The following is a 17,966-nucleotide window of genomic DNA, read 5'->3' on the forward strand; positions in this document are numbered from 1 at the left end:
AGTGATGCTTTCTTACAAATCAGGCTGTTACTAATAACTTGAGTTATGTTTGGCACTGGAATCCTCACCGTGATTCACCAGTTCTGACTACTGAAGACATAGCTTTATTCCCTCAGACTTAAGTTTTCTAAATTCAGGTGTTAACACCATTTCAGGTTGGGCGTGTCGTTCAGTGACAGATACTGTTATAGTTTCTACAAACCCTGGGCTTGATCCCCAGAACAACAGAAACGAAGAAGAGGATGAATAAGAAACTGATCTGTAGGCATGCAAGTGGTACAGGAAGGAGTCCTGAATTTCCCATGAAGAGTTGGATGTGTTTGTGCAAAACACAGCGGGAAGGCAGTATTAACACTAATTTCTATGATAACATTTAGAGGTTTCAAAGTAGATTTCCCGTTGGAGTTCACTGACGCCAAGTAAACTCTTAGCTGAGTTTAGTTTCTTCTGTCCTTAAGTATAAAAGTTTAAGAAGCTTAGTTAATGAATAGCAAGTTTTTACATAGCCTAGGAAAAAAGTCAGATTTCAGTTTTGTTATTTTTAAGTTTTTGAAAGTTTGACTGATATTAGGTTCACCATCACTTAAATTCTAATTTTCCCTTCTTTTTTAAAGCCCTGTAAAAAGTTAAGAGAAAATGTGCAGATTGAAATGTAATGGGAAATGTGCAGATTGATCAGTGGTTCTCAACCTGCAGGTCTCGACCCCTTTGAGGGATTTGTGCAGCCCTTTCACAGGGGTTACATATCAGATATCCCGCATATCAGATGTTTTCATTAAGATTCATAACAGTAAAAAAATAGCAATGAAAATAACTTTATGGTTGGGGTCACGAGAATGTGAGGAACTGTATTAAGGGGTCACAGCGTTAGGAAAGTTGGGAACTGCTGGTTTGGACAGACTGACCATTTCATCTGGGCCGTGTACTTATTTTCTCTAGGGTAAATTTCACAGCTGATCACAGGGGAATGAGGACTAATATAGATAGATAATGTATGGAAGTATCTAGCACAAGACTTTCTGTAAATAAATGTTAGTACCTTTTCACTTACTCTGCGTAGTTTCAAAGACTAATGGTTTGGGGCTGGAGAGATGGTTCTGTGGCTAAGAGCACTGACTGCTCTGTGAGGACCTGGCTTCAAGTCCCAGCAACCATATTGTGGCTTACGACCATCTATACCTCCAGTCCTGGGGATCTAACACCCTCTTCTTACCTCTGTAGGCATTAGGTGCCTGAGTGGTGCACAGACACACATGCAGGCAAAATACTCATACATTGAATAATAAAATACAAAATTTAAAAAGAATATTTTTATGCCTGTGTATAAAAAATTTTTATACACATGCACTCTGTACTTCATGTTCTTTATAAAATATCACACTGAGCTGGGCGGTGGTGGCTCATGCCTTTAATCGGGAGGCAGAAGTAGGTAGATCTCTGTAAGTTGGAGGCCAGCCTGGTCCACAGAGTGAGTTTCAGGAGAGTCTCCAAAGCTACACAGAGAAACCCTGTCTGGAAAACAAAAATAATCACAGTGTTTTAAAACCAAGTGTGCGTGTGTTTGTGTGTGTGTTATTCTCATGTTCACCATAGTGACTTAACATTGTATCTGATGTATGCAGACTGGTGTTAACACGTAAAAAATACTTAAATATATGTTTAAAACTTTCAGTTACATTTATTTACTTATTTTGTGTGCATGCACATACACTGTGCAGGGGACAAATTGAAGAAGTTGGCTCCCTCTTTCCATAATATGGGTCCTGGGATCAAACTCAGGTCATTGAGCTTGGTGGCAATTACTGAGGCAACTTGCTAGTACTAGTTAAATGTTTTTGTTTTAAAGATTTATTTAATTAGCCTGGTGTGGTGGCGTATGCCTTTAATTCCGGCACTCTCTGTGAGTTCAGGGCCAACCTGTCTACAAAGTGAGTTCCAGGACAGTCAGAGCTACAGAAAAAATTAAGGGGCGGGGGAGAGGAGCGGGTGTGTGTATTTGTGTAGGGGTGTGTACTTCTTAGGGCTGGTACCCAGGGAGACCAGAGGTTCCCCTGTAGCTGAAGTTATAAGTGATTGTGAGCTGTCTGATGTTGGTCCTGGGAACTGAACTCAGTCCCTCTATAAAAGCAGTAGATGCTCTTAATTGATGAGCTGTCTCTCAACTTCTGGTTTTAACAGTTTTCAAAGGTTATTTTGAAAAACTTAGGGATAGAATTGAGTAAGTTTTGTTTATCAATTTTAAGAAAAGTTGCGGGGGGATTATTGGGGATTTAGCTCAGTGGTAGAGCACTTACCTAGTAAGCTCAAGGCCCGGAATTCTGTCCTCAGCTCTGGAAAAAGAAAAAAAAAGGAAAAAAAAGGGAGGTGGGTATGGTGGCACACATCTGTAATCCAGGCCTTGGGGGTGGAGTCAGGAAGATCATTAGTTCAGCAACTTTGAGGCCAGCCTGAGCTATAGGATCTCATATAGACCCTGTCTCAAAAAGCAGTTAGACATGGTGCCTAAATGCCTGTAATTCCAGCACTTGGGAGACGGTGGATTACTGTGAGTTTGGAGGTAGCATGGTCTACATAACAAGTTCCAGGACAACCTAGACTAATAATGCCTCAAAAATGTATGTGGAGGTGGGGGAGGCTTGGTGATGAAACTTTAGGTAATGTAAAAAGTAGATCACAAGTAAGTGATGACATTCGGCAGGTTTTTTGGTGCATTCACTGTGAAACGGCCTCGGTTGTGAGAAGTGTTAGTTTACTGTATATTGTTACTGACCAGACCATACCCAAAATACTGCGTTCTAATCTGTGTGCTTTAATTAAGACAGATTTTCGCATGTATTTAGAGGCGCATCTTCCAGTAGGGAGGGGATGTGAAGAATGGTTTTGTAAGGCTCTATTAACAATATACATAAGATCTAAGAATAGTACCCAGTGTTTATATATTGTAAACTAAGCAGTTAATCTTCTTTTGGGGATTCTGCTTTAGTTTGCAGCTCAATAATAGAACAGAACCTTTGTGATCTAATTTAAAAATTTTTCATTTGTAAATTTTTTAGCTTAATTTTATTTAAAAAATTTAAGGGTTTAGTTTTATTTTTATTCGTGTGTGTGTGTGTGCGTGCGCACATGCCATTTGTGTATAGGTGCCTTTTGTGGCCCTAAAGAGGGTGTTGGATCCCTGGGAGCAGGAGTTCAAGCGTGTTGTAACTTATTGGATATGGGTACAGAAACTGATCTTGGGTTTTCTGCAAGAGTAATATTTGCTTTAAACTGCTGAATTATTTCTGCAGCCCCATATTTTTAATTTTAAAATTAAAAGTTGTTTTCTTATCAGAAATCCACTGGCAGGGTGCATACCTTTATCTGCAATACTCAGGAGGCTGAGGCAAGAGGATCTCAAGTCTGATACCAGCCTGAGCTGTGTAAGATGATGATGATCCTTTGAAATGGGAGTCTTTCTGTGTTCATAAGACTGCCTGGAATTGCTGAGGTTTGAGCATATAGTCCTGCCTCAGCTTCTCAAGTATGTGGAACACCATAGTCGTCATGGATGAAGCAATTTAGACCCAGGAAGACAAGCATTGCATGTTTTCTCCTCATATGTGGATATTGGCCTTTAAGCTTTAGATATACACGTTTCATTTAGAATACTCACAATGGTTAAGTTGATAGATAGAAAGTGGGATGTTTCCAGGAAAGGAAAATGCAGTATACTGTTATAAAAGGATAAGGGGGAATCAGAACCAGAGGATCAGCTGGGGTGGGGATTGGGAGAGCAGGGTGGAGGAGGGACAACTAACACTAAAGACCTTTTGAAAGCCACCTCAGGGGAGTGCTGAGGATATGGCTCAGTGATTAAGAACATTGACTGCTCTTGCAGAGGACCCAGGTTCAATTCCCAGCACCCACACAGCAGCTCACTACTGCCTGTAACTACAGTTCCAGTGGATCTGACTCCCTCACAAAGACATGCAGGTCAAACACCAATGTATATAAAAATAATAATAATAAAAAAGATAGCCATCTGGAAGCCTGCTATATTAGAAGCTTCCTAAAATAGAAACATATAAAAGGAGTTTAAGTAGCATTACCTTATAATGAGGGGAACAATAGTCCAACTAAACACAATATGCCACCAAATAAAACCCCCAGTACCAGGAACGGATTACATCTTTATGAGTTGTTGGCCAGTGGGGTCTATCGGTCCCACAAACATTACAAGCTACGTTTGTTATCCTTCACAACTTGATAGTAGGGCAATGTTGCTGAAGACACTACATTCTTGAGTCATAGAGCATGGAGAAGTCTAGCTGGTGCTTATCTGGAAGCTGCTGGAAAGTATTATAAACAACACCGGAGAAAAAATTAGTCATTACTCTCACCCAACTGTGAACTGCCTGCAAAGTAAGTCCCCTGGTGCAGTAGTGGCACAAACATTATGGGAGTAACATACTACTTTTTGATTGGGTTTAAGGTCTGCTCTATAAGATGGAGGCCATACCTGGTAATGGCTAGTTAGGTCTTTGGCCCCAGGGGAAAAATCTGCTACTATTATTCTGCTAAATGATTGTAGCAATACTAAAATGATTCCTAATTACATATTGCTATATCCATAGATCAGTGCCAGTGTGAGAAATTGTCTTGGATTATGAAGTAATACTACTTTAATATATATGTACTAATTTGTTTTTTTTTTAGGGTTTATTTTTAGTTATATGTATGGTAAGTTTATGTGTGCAGGTGCCTGGCTATACTGGCACTCACTATGTAGACTCAGCTGACCTGGAATTAATTGCTTCTGCTTCCAAGTGCTGGAATTACAGATGCATATCACCACGCCTGGCTCAGAATCTGAAGTTGTTTTTTTTTTTTTTAAAGGTGTTTCCTTTTGTCTGTTTCTTCCTTCTTTCCTCCCTCCCTCCCTCCCTCCCTCCCTCCCTCCCTCCCTCCCTCCCTCTCTCCCTCTTTTCTCTTCCCTCCTTTCCTCCTTCCCTCCTTTCTTTTTCTTTCTTTCTTGTGTGTATGTGTGTGTGCACACATGTGTGTGTTCATGTCCGTGTGTGTGTGAGAGGGAGAGAAAGAGAAAGATAGAGAGGGTCTCAATACACTGCCTTGACAGGTCTAGAAATCTCTGTAGGGCTGCCCTTAAACTCACAGAGATCTGCCTGCCTCTGTCTCCAGAGTGCTGCTATTTTTAAAGTATATGCTACTATACCTGGCATAACTGTTTGCTTATGTTTTATTATTTAAAAGGTTTTTATTTGACATAGGATCTTAGTATATAGCTCAGGTTAACTTGCAACTTTATGTAGTCTAGGCTGGTCTTAAGCTTGCCATCTATTTACTGTAAATCCTCAAGGACTGGGATTACCATACTTGTGTGTGTGTGCAAAACTCTAATGTAGAAATTTTTATTTTTAAAAAAATTTCATGTGTGTATGCCACATGTATGCAGTTGCCTGAAGAAACCAGAGAAGAAGCTGGGTACTCTACAGCTGGAGTCACAAGTGGTTGTGAGCTACTGATGTGGATACTAGGAACTGGGACTTGGGTTCTCTGCAAGAGCAACAAGCTCTCTTAACTACTGAACCTTCTTTCTAGCCTCACATTTAAATTTTTTGAATGTATATTTTTTTTGTTTGTTTTTGTTTTCCGAGACAGGGTTTTTCTGTGTACCTTTGGAGCCTGTCCTGGAGCTCATTCTGTAGACCAGGCTCTCCTCAAACTCATGGAGATCCACCTGCCTCTGCCTCCCGAGAGCTGGGATTAAAGGTGTGCACTGCCACTGCCTGGCTAATATTTGTAATGGTACAAAATTCAAAAGATTTAATAAGGTACATCATAAAAAGTCATCTAACCATTCCTGTTACCTATCTAGGTCTTTGGGAAACAACCATTATTGCCAATTCCTTGTATTTTTTTGAGACATTTTAGGTATATGTGTATGCTAACTTTATTTCTGTAGCTACTTAAAGTAGCACCAGGCTTTAAACATCATTTGTCTCACTATGTCCCCTATTGTCTGTAGTCATGTCTGTCCCTGATTCTTCACCTTACCCCAGCTTTATCCCACTGTTGTGATTTAGGAGTGTGCTACCATGCCCGGGCATAATATGTTTCTTCTTGTTTTAGCTTTTAAAAGTTTATTCCCTGGTGTGTGTTGTGTATTTTTGTGTGCATGCCATTGTATACATGTGGAGGTCAGAGAATAATAGCCTGTGGGGGTAGGCTTTCTTCTTCTAAGACATGGATTCCCAGGGATCAAACTTAGGGTTTCAGGTTTCATGGTCAGTGCCTTTAGGTACTGAGCCAGTTCTCTGGTCCACTTTTTATATTTTGAGCAGGCCATGCTGGCCTTGAACTTGCTCTGTTGCCAAGGATGACCTAGTCTTCCTGCCTCTTCCTCCTGAGGGCTGGAGTTGCAGGTTTGCATCACCATGCCTGGCTTATGTGGTCCAGTGCTTCTTGCATGGTAGCTAAATCCTTTATGTTCACACCTTCAGCCCCAGAGTATGTTTCTGTGGGTCACCACCATCCACAGTTCTGGAAGGTAAGTGAGTCAGAGGTCAGAAGATGGTTGTCAACATTAAGAAAGGACACGTGTTTATAGGTGATTGATGGAGCTTTGTAGTTAGAAGGAAAGTTTCATTTGGTAAATTTTTTAAAGAGACCTGGAGAGATGGTTCAGAGGTTAAGAGCACTTACTGGCTGCTCTTCCAGGGGTTGTGAGTTCAATTCCCTGCAACCACAGTGTGGCTCACAGCTCTCTCTCCTCTCTCTCTCTCTCTCTCTCTCTCTCTCTCTCTCTCTCTCTCTCTCTCTCTCTCTCTCTTTTTATTTTAATGGTTATATATTTCCAAGGTGGGTTTTCAGAAAACCTATACTAGTTAGAGAGTGGGGGAGAGAGAGAGAAGAGGAAAGAGAGACGGGAGGGGGGAGCGGAGAAGTGGGCGCTCACAGCTCTCTTTAATGAGATCTGGTGCCCTCTTCTGGCGCACAGGCATGCATGCATACAGAACACTACATACATTATACATAAATAAATCTTTAAAAAATTACTTAAAGAATATCTATTTTCTTTTATTTAACTGACTTTATAAATTTAGAATTCCTGATTATCCCGGACTTTATCGTATCCACCAGAATATGTGCTTCCCCTCTCTACAATATGAGTTGAAGTAAATCACAAAAATTAAATGCAAACCATAGAAAGAAAACTGTAAGCACTTTTTTTTACTATCCTAATTTCTTCTGCCTTAACTTCTGAATCATTCTTAGCCATCCGTGTTTTCCTTCTTTCCTATTCTGTATTTTAAGTAAGCAACGTCATTGCAAAGGAACAGTTAAGTCATTTCTATTTATATTTGGTTAGAAAGCTAGCCCTGATTTTTTCTTTTGAGACACTGTCTTGCTGTGTAGCCCGAGATTGCCTTAGAAAAACTAGATAGCTCAGGCTGACCTCAAATTCTCGGTAGTCCTGATGTGGCCTCCCGAGTGCTGAGTTCACTATAGTATGTTACCGCTTGCAGCTAGTTTCTCATGAATTTTTTTTTTTGTTTTGGATTTTTAAGACAGGGTTTCTCTGAGTAGCTTTGGAGCCTGTCCTGGAACTCACTCTGTGGACAAGACTGGTCTTGAACTCACAGAGATCCACCTGCCTCTGCCGCCTGAGTGCTGGGATTAAAGGCCTGCACCACCACTACTCAGTGAAAATTTTCTTTATGTATAAACTACTTTTCTGTTATTATTTTTAGTCTGTTAATATTGACCTTTAATCTTAGATTTCTTTTGAAAATGATTTTTTTAAGTTTTTTAAAATTTCATTCTGCATTCCAACCACAGTTCTCCCTCCCATTCCCCCTGCCTCCTCCTCTAGCACCCCCCCCATCCACCCCTCCCAAAGGGGAGTCAACAAAGCCTGGCTCTTAAGTAAAGGGAGGACCAGGCCCCTCCACCTGCCTTCATTGAAGTTGAGCATGGCATCCCACCATAGGGAATGGGCTCCAGACAAGCTAACTCATGTACCATGGATAGAGATCCTGGTCCTACTTCCAGGGCCCTCTCAGATAGACTAAGTTATATAACTGTCTCCCATGTGTAGAGGGCCTGTAATCTTAGATTTATAAAACTAATTTTGTATTCAAACTTTTTCCTTTTGCCTGTATTTTGTGTTTATGGGTGTAGTACCCTAAGAAGCTAGAAAATGGCATCAGATCCCCTGGGACTGGAGTTAGAGAGGGTTATGAGCTGCCCTGTGGGTGTTTGGAACTGAACACCTGGAAGAGCAGTGGTTTTATTTTTTTCTGTTGGTGGTGGGATTTTCCCCCTATTTTCCCTCTCTCCTTCCCTCCCTCCCTCCCTCCCTCCCTCCCTCCCTCCCTTCCTTTCTTTTTGTTGTTTTGAAACAGGGTCTCTCTCTCTTTCTGTGTGGTTCAAACTGTTGTTGAACTCACTGTGTAAACCAGGCTGGCCTCGAACTCACAAAGACCTGCCTCCTGAGTGCTGGTATAAACTAATACACACAGCTGAGCCAGTGTACTTTTTTTTTTTTTGGTTTTTCAAGACAGGGTTTCTCTGTGAAACACTCCTGGCTGTCCTGGAATTCACTCTGTAGACCAGGCTGGGCCTGAACTCACAGAGATCCACTTGTCTCTTCCTCCCAAGTGCTGGGATTAAAGGTGCGCCACCACTGCCCAACTTGTTTTTTGTTTTTCAAGACAGGGTTTCTCTGTGTAGACTTGACTGTCCTAGAACTCTGTATAGACCAGGCTGACTTCAAACTTAGAGATCTGCCTGCCTCCACCTCCCCATGACGATTTCCATGATGGATCCAAGGGATCTCATGTCCTCCTCTGGTGTTCTTAGATACTGCATGCACATGGTGTACAGATATATAAGCAGGAAAACCATACACATAAATAAGTCCAGCATGGTGGTGCACACCTTTAATTCCAGCACTCAGGAGGTCAAAGCAGGTGGATCTCTGTGAGTTGGAGGCCAGTCTGGTCCACATAATGAGTTGCAGGTTAGCCAGGGGCTATATTTTTTAGTTAAGTAATTATCTTAACACACTCTTCCCCTTACCCATGCAGCGTCTCTGTATAACACAGTGTGCTGCTTGATGATGAGAGCATTCCAGTTGGCTGTGCATTTGCATTTCTCTTCATGACGAAATAGAGAATTAACAGATTGAGAAGAGCAGAACTGGATTATCTACAAGCTTGTGCTTATGTTTCTGTGAGCTTGGTTAGAATGACTTGGTCCTATGAGAAAGAAAGCTTCCTGATAGTCCTGTTAGTTGTCAGGACTATTTCTTGCAGCTAGTCCATTAGCATGATAATCTTGCATTGCTCTGAGGAAGTTTTTACATATATTTATTTATTTTGTGTCTGTGTGAGTCAATGCATGTCATAGAATGTGCAAGTCAGAGGACAACTTGCCAGAAGTCTCTCCTCTCCTTTCACTGTGTATGTCCTGGGCATTGAACTCAGGTTGTCAGGCTGGACAGCAAGGACCTTTATTTGTTGAGCCAAATTGACAGCGCTGCTATGAGTTTGTTTTCTTTAATAGAGGTATTTTATTTTTATTGTTCCCAAATTGTACTTATGATCCGGGATCTTGTTTCTGGAGCTGGGTAACTCTGGTCTCACTCATCAGCATGCTACGCTGCTCCCTTTTCAGACATACAGAGGCCATCCAAAACCTGATGGCCTGGGCTGGAGGGATGGCTCAGAGGTTAAGAGCACTGACTGCTCTTCCAAAGGTCCTGAGTTCAATTCCCAGCAACCACATGGTGGCTCACAACCATCTATAATGAGATCTGGTGCCCTTCTCTGACAAGCAAGCATACATGCAAGGAATGTTGTATACATAATAAATAAATCTTTAAATAAAAAAACAAAACAAAACAAAACCGATGGCCTGTTCTTAACTGTTGTGACTTGTTGGTTCAAAGCCATGGAATTGAAACAAATTTAATATCATTTCCTTCAAGGATTATCTAGGTGATGTGGGAGTGTCATATATCAATCTGTTGATTTCATTGGTTAAGCAATAAAGGAACTCCTTGGCCCTGATAGGTTAAAAGATAGATGGGAGGAGGAAACAGAATAGAATTCTGGGCGGAAGAGGAAGTGAGGTCAGACTCTGCTCTGCTCCTGGAGACTCGACAGCTCTGCTCTGGAGCAGAGACACCATGATGGACGGAGGCTAGAATCTTCTCGGTAAACGCACCTTGGGGTGCTTACACAGATGATTAGAAATGGGCTAAATTAATATGTGAGAATTAGCCTAGAAGAGGCTAGATAGAAATGGGTCAAGCAGTTAAATGAATACAGTTTGTGTGTTGTTATTTCGGGCATGAGCTAGCCAAGCGGCCGGGGTGTTGGGGACGCAGCCCCGCCGCTTCCTATTTCAACAATCTAGGCTTGAGAAAAAGGACATATTTTTCACCCAAGATATTTCAGATTTTAACCAGAGACCCATTCTCCTGGATAATAACAGTGCTGGGCAAGTGAGCATGTGCAGACCTCATTTTGTAATGGAAGCTCAGTGTAACACTCTCGGTCCTGTTCTGAACATGACCACAGATAGTTCAGACAGTAGCCATTCATCAACCCAGAACCTCTTCTTTTTCTTTCCAATGAAACTCAGCTTGATGTTGATGTGATCAAAGTCCTCCTGAAAGGTTCCTCTCAGGGCCCTTTATAGTAACCACACCCCTTCAGTGTGATGTCACATTTTCTGGAATGTGGACAGTCTGATTGCTGAGAATGCTCTTCATTTTCACAGTAGATGTGGCAAAGTGAGAGCTACCTTTGTCCATGTTCTTGTAATCTGTCAGGGTGTTTCCTATGTGTTTTTAACATTTGAAAAGTACAGTTGTATATGGCTTGTGCAAAATGAGAGGATCTAATGGTTCTTTCAGTCCTCTGAGTTATAAATCTCTCTGCTTTCACAGCCTGTGTATTCAGTTGTATCTCTACAGATTATAGGTAAGTGTTAGGAAGAGGAATTTTAGTTTTTTCTGTTGAAAACAGTTTTTTTAAATGAAATATTCTGATCACAGTTTCCTCTCCCAATTCTTTCCACCTCCCTATAAATTCAACTCTACATCTCCTTTCTTTCTCTCTCTCTCTCTGAGAAAACAGGCAAATAAAAAAAATCAAACAAGAATTTTAAAAAAATGAAAATGTGCACGAAATACACACACAAACAAAATCCATAAAAACAAAATTGGAAACCATAATACACAAGCAAAAGACCAGTAAGATTTTTTTAAAAATGCCCAAACAAAGCAATATGAGACAAAAAAATTCTACAGAAATATCATTGAGTTTGTTTTGTGTTGGTCATCTACTGCTGGGCTTGGGACCTGCCCTGAAGTGTGGCTTATATACCCAGTGACACTCTGTTGGAGAAAACTAATTTTTCCCTTTGCAAGCAGTTGTCAATTGGAGGTAGCTTCTTGGTTAGGGATGGGAGTCCTTGTCCATGTCCCCCTCTGAGTACTGGGACCCCATCTTAGACCTGTGCAGCTCCAGTGAATGCTGCTTTGGGTTCATATGTGTGTCAGTACCGTTATGTCTGGAAGGCACTGTTTCCTTTGATGTCTTCATCCCCTCTAGCTCTTGGAATTGCTCAGCCTCCTCTTTGCATAGTTCTGTGATCCCTGAAGTGGGAGAGGTTTGATGAAGCCATCCCATTTGTGACTGAGTGTTCCAAAGTGTCTCACTCTTTGCACGTTGTTGAGCTGTGGTTTCTGTATTAGTTTCCATCTGCTGCAAGAGGAAACTTTTGTCATGATGACTGAGCAAGACGCTGATCTGTAGATAGGTACAGCAGAATATTGTTAGGAGTTATTTTATTGCTATGTTTCTTTAGCATAACAATGGTATTTGGTTTTCCTTAGACCCATGACTAATCTAATCTGAGTCGAAGGTAATTTAAAGTGTTGAAATATAGTTGATATTACCAGTACAACACTGAAATTACCAATACATTGCATGTTTCAGTTGAGCCTTATTATGTTTAACTCCAAAATGATTCATGGGTGACCAATGTTTGATCCACAGGCTGCATGTTTCCTACAAAGTATATGAATTTAACACAGTGAAAAATTGTAAACTTACTTAAAATTATGATTTTTTTTTGTTGTTAACTCAATTGGGGAAGGGGAGGTATTCTTGAGGTGGGCTTCATAGGTGACAGCATTGTGGTACAGTGTCTTGAGTGTTAGACACACCTGATATTGTTACTGCAGATTATTCTGAGCACCTCAGACGTCATCATTTCATCTGTCATCACTCCAATGTGTATTTCGCACAGATTAGTACTTTTAAAATATCTGAGCTATATTTTTTAACACATTAAAGAATGTCTCAGTTTTGATAGTTAATTTTACTTTGAAATACATGTACTAAAAATTGCCAAGTAACATTGTCATTTCTAGGCGACTAAACCTACACATAAAACAGTAGGATTAAATTTTTTGTTGTTTTCATTTATTTAGGCTAGCAATATGACGGCGGAAGAGACCGTGAATGTGAAGGAGGTGGAAATCATTAAGCTGATTTTGGACTTCTTGAATTCAAAGAAGCTTCATATTAGTATGCTGGCCCTTGAGAAGGAAAGTGGAGTCATAAATGGTCTATTTTCAGATGATATGCTTTTCCTGAGGTATGTTACATCCTTACTACGAGGCGTACATGTAGCTCTTCCAAAGAAGAGCATTAATATGGTGGTATGTGTAGTATGCTCATAAAAGACTGTAAGTATAATTGAATAATTGGTTTTTATTTCATGATGGAATATTCACAGTGTATAGTAATAGATCTGTAGAATGTTTTCAGTGGTAAGATGCATAGTCTTTGGAGTCACAGTGTTATCATAGCAATTTAAAAAGTACTCAAGAAATCCAAGGCACTGGAAAGGTAAACATTTCTAAAATATGCATAAGGAGTACAAGGAAACAAATGCCATAAAATAAATTATAGAAATATATTCATTATTGAAAATAAAGAAAATTTACCACTACCTAGGAGCAATTGTGATTAATATATATGTATATATTTATAGACACGCACATATACATTTTAATATATAGTTAAGCTTTATTTATGCATATTTGTGTTATGCCTGAATGTATGTCTGTGTACCATGTGCATGTTTGGTACCTGTGAAGGTTAGAAGAAGGTGTTATATCCCCAGACCTGAAATTAGAGATGGTTGTTAGCTGCCATGTGGATGCTGGGAATAGAACCCTGGTCCTCCAGAAGAGCAGGCAGTACTTTTAACCACTGAATGAGCTCTCCAGCCCCTCTTGTGTTTTGTTTTTTTTTTTTTTTTTTTTTTTTTTTTTTTTTAATAGAAAAATTTCCAGGCATTGTAGTGTATGTCTTCAGTCCCAAAACCTGAGAGGTAAAGGCAGGCAGATTTCTGTGAGTTCTAGGCTAGGTTGGTCTACATTACTGGTTCTCAACCTTCCTAATGCTACAACCTTTTATTACAGTTTTGGATGTTGTAGTGACCCCCAACCATAACATTATTTTTGTTGTTACTACATAACTGTAATTTTGCTACTGTTTTGAATCCTAATATAAATATCTGATATGTGACCCCAAAGGAGTTGAGACCCACAGATTGAGAACCACTGATCTATATAGTGAGTTCCAGGACAGCCAGAGCTAGACTGTCAAAAAAAAAATTTTTTGTTCTATCACAAGAATTCTCTGTGATTTCAAAAATATATATGTTAAAACTTTTCAATTTAGTCTCTTAATGCTTCACCCATTTTTAGATCATTGTTTCTAATTTTCTTAAATACTCTATTGAACAGTTTTTATATATGGCACTTTCTGTATTTTGAATTATTTTTCTAGGGCACAATTCTTAGCAGGAGGGATTTTCAAGGCAAGGGAAATTGTCATTTTTGCCACAGTGGAAAACTGAATATATCCCAAACTGGTTTGCATGGAAAAGAAAATACCAAGCTCTAAGATAGAAATATATTCTATCTTAATGATTCCAAATATCCTTGAGAAGGACTGTGTATTCTTTTTTTTTTAAATGTTTATTTATTTATTTATTTAGTATACAATATTCAGTATGTGGATGCCTCCAGTCAGGAAGAGGGCACCAGACCCCATTACAGATGGTTGTGAGCCACCATGTGGTTGCTGGGAGCCGAACTCAGGACCTTTGGAAGAACAGGCAATGCTCCTAACCTCTGAGCCATCTCTCCAGCCCAGGACTGTGTATTCTTGAAAGAAATACACTGTTCCTAATTCATGAACATGGAGCTGAAAGGAGAACCAAGGGTTTGTTATATGACCTATGGCTATTAAACTTGTACTTCCCACACCCATGCTGTGGTCCTCTAACCTCAGGGACCTACACAGTACTGGAGTGAGGAACCAGTTCTGAGACTGTGCTCTTGGACCCTTGTCTTGCTTTTCCTCCTCCTCCTCTTGTTTTGAGACAGGGTTTCTCTGTCTGTCCTTGGCTGATCTGTGACTCACTCTGTAGACCACGATGTCCTCAAACTCAGAGATTCACCTGCCTCAGCCTCCCCAGTGCTGGGATTAAAGATTTGCTCCACCATACCTGGCTTGTCTTTCAAGTGTTGATACCTCTGGAACTTAGTACTGGCCCCTGAGTACTCCAGGAGCCTGCTGGCTTGTGATAGAATTTTACTGGTCTGAGGTAAAATGGAAAGAATTACAGGATAGAAAGTTTTTATTAAATTAATGTATTCATCTTAAAGACCTAACCTTTGAAATTGCACCCTTTCTCCCTTTTTAAGATTAAAACATTCCTTTAACCCTAAGAGAGACATACATAGATCTAATCTACATGGGTGGTAGAAAAAGACAAGATCTCCTGAGGAAATTGGGAGCATGGGGACCTTGGTTGAAGGGGAGGGGAGAGGCAGAGAGGGGAGCAGAGAAAAATGTAGAGCTCAATAAAAATCAATAAAACCATTTCTTTATAAAACTACTGTGACATGTATTGATTGGTTATTAGTAGTCTTTAAGTAAAATGTTGGTAATCTTATAAAAGTCCTTCTGCCCATCCTTTTTATAAATTTACTGTTATCATAAATCCAATGTTGAGAAATTTTTGTTGTAAAAGAATACTCTAATGTTTGAGGACTCAGGTTAATTTCATTATTTGCTTTAATGTCTGTTTTGTCATCTGCTCTATCAGCTGTTAGTGTGACCTGAATTGACTAGCATTTTGGGTTTTTCTTTATTTAGGCAGCTAATTCTCGATGGTCAATGGGATGAAGTTCTTCAGTTCATTCAGCCTCTAGAATGTATGGAAAAATTTGACAAAAAAAGGTAGGATTTTATTTTAAACTTTTAGTGTCTTGTCATTGGTAGCAGCCTAGCAGAACAATAAACACATTTAATGTAGCCTTCCTATGAAGCAGCACACTGCATCCATAGGATACATTACATAGTTACAGTTCTTGAAGTCTTTGCAAGTCTGAAATGCAGTTACTTAGTCGGTAGTATGTACAGGCTTCAAGGATGTCTTCCTGTTCCCTCTTGGCCTTCATTGTTCAATGAGCAGTCAGCAGTAATTTGGGCCTTTATTCTCTTACTGTAACCATATGTGTGTGTGGTGCCTCTGGAAGTCAGAAGAGGATGCCAAATCCCCTGGAACTGGAATTACAAAAGTTGTGAGTGTCTGTGTAGAGCCGAACCTAGGTCCTTTCCAAGAGCAGCACGTGCTCTTAACTACTGAGCTATCTCTCCAGAGCCCCAGTTTTACCTAGAGAGTAACTTCTAAGTTTGTTTGTCAGATACTAGAAAATTATGGTTTTTAGGTTTATTTTAAAATAATAATTGATGCCTTTTAAAACATGTAATTGTATGTGTATATATGTGCACATGTGCTTTCCATAGTAGAGAGCAGAGGACAACTTATAACAATTGATTTATCTTTCCACCAAACTTAGGTCTTCAGGTGTGTTAGCAAGCACTTTTACCTGTGGAGCCATCTTGCTGGCCCAATTTGATTATTTGTAAAACAAAATGGCTGGAGTGTTGCTCTAGCTCAGTGATAGACTGTGTGCCTGGTGCTGGGAAGGGGTGGCACACACCTTTAATCCTAGCACTCCTAGGCAGAGACAGGAGGATTTCTGTGAGTTCGAGGACAGACCTGTCTACAAAGCGAGGACCAGGACAGTTAGGATTACACAGAGAAACCCTGTATCAAAAAATACAGACAAACAAGCAAACAGAAAAAGATGGTGCACCGGGCACATGCAGAATCCTGGGCTTAGTCTGCAGTCCTGCAGGAATCAGACTGCCTGTTGTGTTTCAGAAGCTGAGGTTTCTTCAAGGTAGTGTCTTCTCATGTCCTCCTTATCTACCCTCCTGAGTCAGAATTTACAGATGTATGCTACTGCGGATGAGATCATTCAACTTTTTAATCATTTTAATGTTTCCTCTTTCTTAGGTTTCGTTATATTATCCTCAAGCAGAAGTTTCTAGAAGCTTTGTGTGTTAACAATGCAATGTCTGCAGAAGATGAGCCCCAGCATGTAAGATTTTTATTCCTGAAGGTTTGCGCCCTAGTCTTGCTTTCAGTTATTTTATTCACTAAATCAGAAGGCTATTATCATGAATTTTCAAAGTTTTATGAGCTGTGATGAAGCAAGATCTGTAGTTTTGCAATTGTGGTCCTATTAATCTATAGTCCTTTTAAACTTGCTCCGTGATTTAAATCAAGGTGCTGTAGGACCACTTCAAGAGTATATTCTTCTTCTTTCAGGTACGTTAGACCAGATTTGTGTATGTATGGGTGTGAGGTGTACCCATGTGTGTACACACGGAGGCAGAGTACTCCCAAGGGTGTCCTCAGTTACCCTGTGCTGGGGAAGGATTATAGAGCCATTTCTCTATGTACTCACTTCATAAAGAGAGGGCCTCTGGAGCCAGGCGGTGGTGGCGCACGCCTTTAATCCCAGCACTCGGGAGGCAGAGGTAGGCGGATCTCTGTGAGTTCGAGAGACCAGCCTGGTCTACAGAGCTAGTTCCAGGACAGGCTCCAAAGCCACAGAGAAACCCTGTCTCGAAAAACCAAAAAAAAAGNAGAAACCCTGTCTCGAAAAACCAAAAAAAAAAAAAAAAAAAAAAAAAAGAGGGCCTCTGAGATTGGTTCCCAACATCTACATGATGGCTCGTGGCCATCTGCAACTCCAGTTACAGGGAATTCAACACCCTGTTCAGGCCTCCCGGGGCACTGAGCACACATGTGGTGCACATACATGCATTCAGGAAAAACACTCATGAACCTCAAAGAAAAAAAAGGACAGATTCCCATGTAGCCCAGGTTGGCTTTGAGAAGGCTTATAGCAGAGGAAGACCTTAAACTTCTGTAAGATCCTCCTGCCTCATATACAGCAAGCTAACAGCCAACATCAAACTAAATGGAGAGAAACTCACAGTGATCCCACTGAAATCAGGAACAAGACAAGGTTGTTCATTCTCTCCATATCTATTCAATATAGTTCTTGAGGTCTTAGCTAGAGCGATAAGACACCAAAAGGAGATCAAGGGGATATAAATCAGAAAAGAAGTCAAACTCTTATTTGCTGATGATATGATAGTTTACATAAGCAGCTCCAAAAGTTCTACCAAGGAACTTCTACAACTCACAAACACTTTCAGTAATGTAGCAGGATACAAGATTAACTCAAAAAAAGAAAAATCAGCAACCTTCCTATACACAGATGATAAATGGGCTGAGAAAAAAATCAGAGAAACGTCATCCTTCACAATAGCCACAAATAGCATAAAATATCTTGGAGTAACTCTAACCAAACAAGACTTGTATGACAAGAACTTTAAATCTTTGAAGAAAGAAATTGAAGAAGACACCAGAAAGTAGAAAGACCTTCCATGATCTTGGGTAGTTAGAAATAACATAGTAAAAATGGCAATCTTACCAAAAGCAAT

At 40.2% G+C, this 17,966-nt stretch overlaps 1 protein-coding gene across 5 annotated transcripts in view; it reads left to right on the forward strand.

Moving 5' to 3' along the window:
- Wdr47 (WD repeat domain 47) overlaps positions 1-17,966 on the forward strand; it is a 52,927-nt gene that overhangs the window by 2,281 nt on the left and 32,680 nt on the right. For 3 of the 5 annotated variants that reach the window (XM_050120984.1, XM_050120982.1, XM_050120981.1), the window contains exons 2-4: positions 12,509-12,675; positions 15,255-15,338; positions 16,465-16,570. In XM_050120984.1, coding sequence (XP_049976941.1) covers positions 12,518-12,675; positions 15,255-15,338; positions 16,465-16,570 — 348 coding nt within the window. In that variant the 5' untranslated portion in view covers positions 12,509-12,517. The remainder of the gene's footprint in view (positions 1-12,508; positions 12,676-15,254; positions 15,339-16,464; positions 16,571-17,966) is intronic. The other 2 variants (XM_050120986.1, XM_050120985.1) reach the window with 1 other exon arrangement.

The sequence above is a fragment of the Alexandromys fortis genome, unplaced genomic scaffold (assembly GCF_014885135.2).
Source record: "Alexandromys fortis isolate MF-2015 unplaced genomic scaffold, M_Fortis_MF-2015_v1.1 scaffold_176, whole genome shotgun sequence".
Lineage (NCBI taxonomy): Eukaryota > Metazoa > Chordata > Mammalia > Rodentia > Cricetidae > Alexandromys > Alexandromys fortis.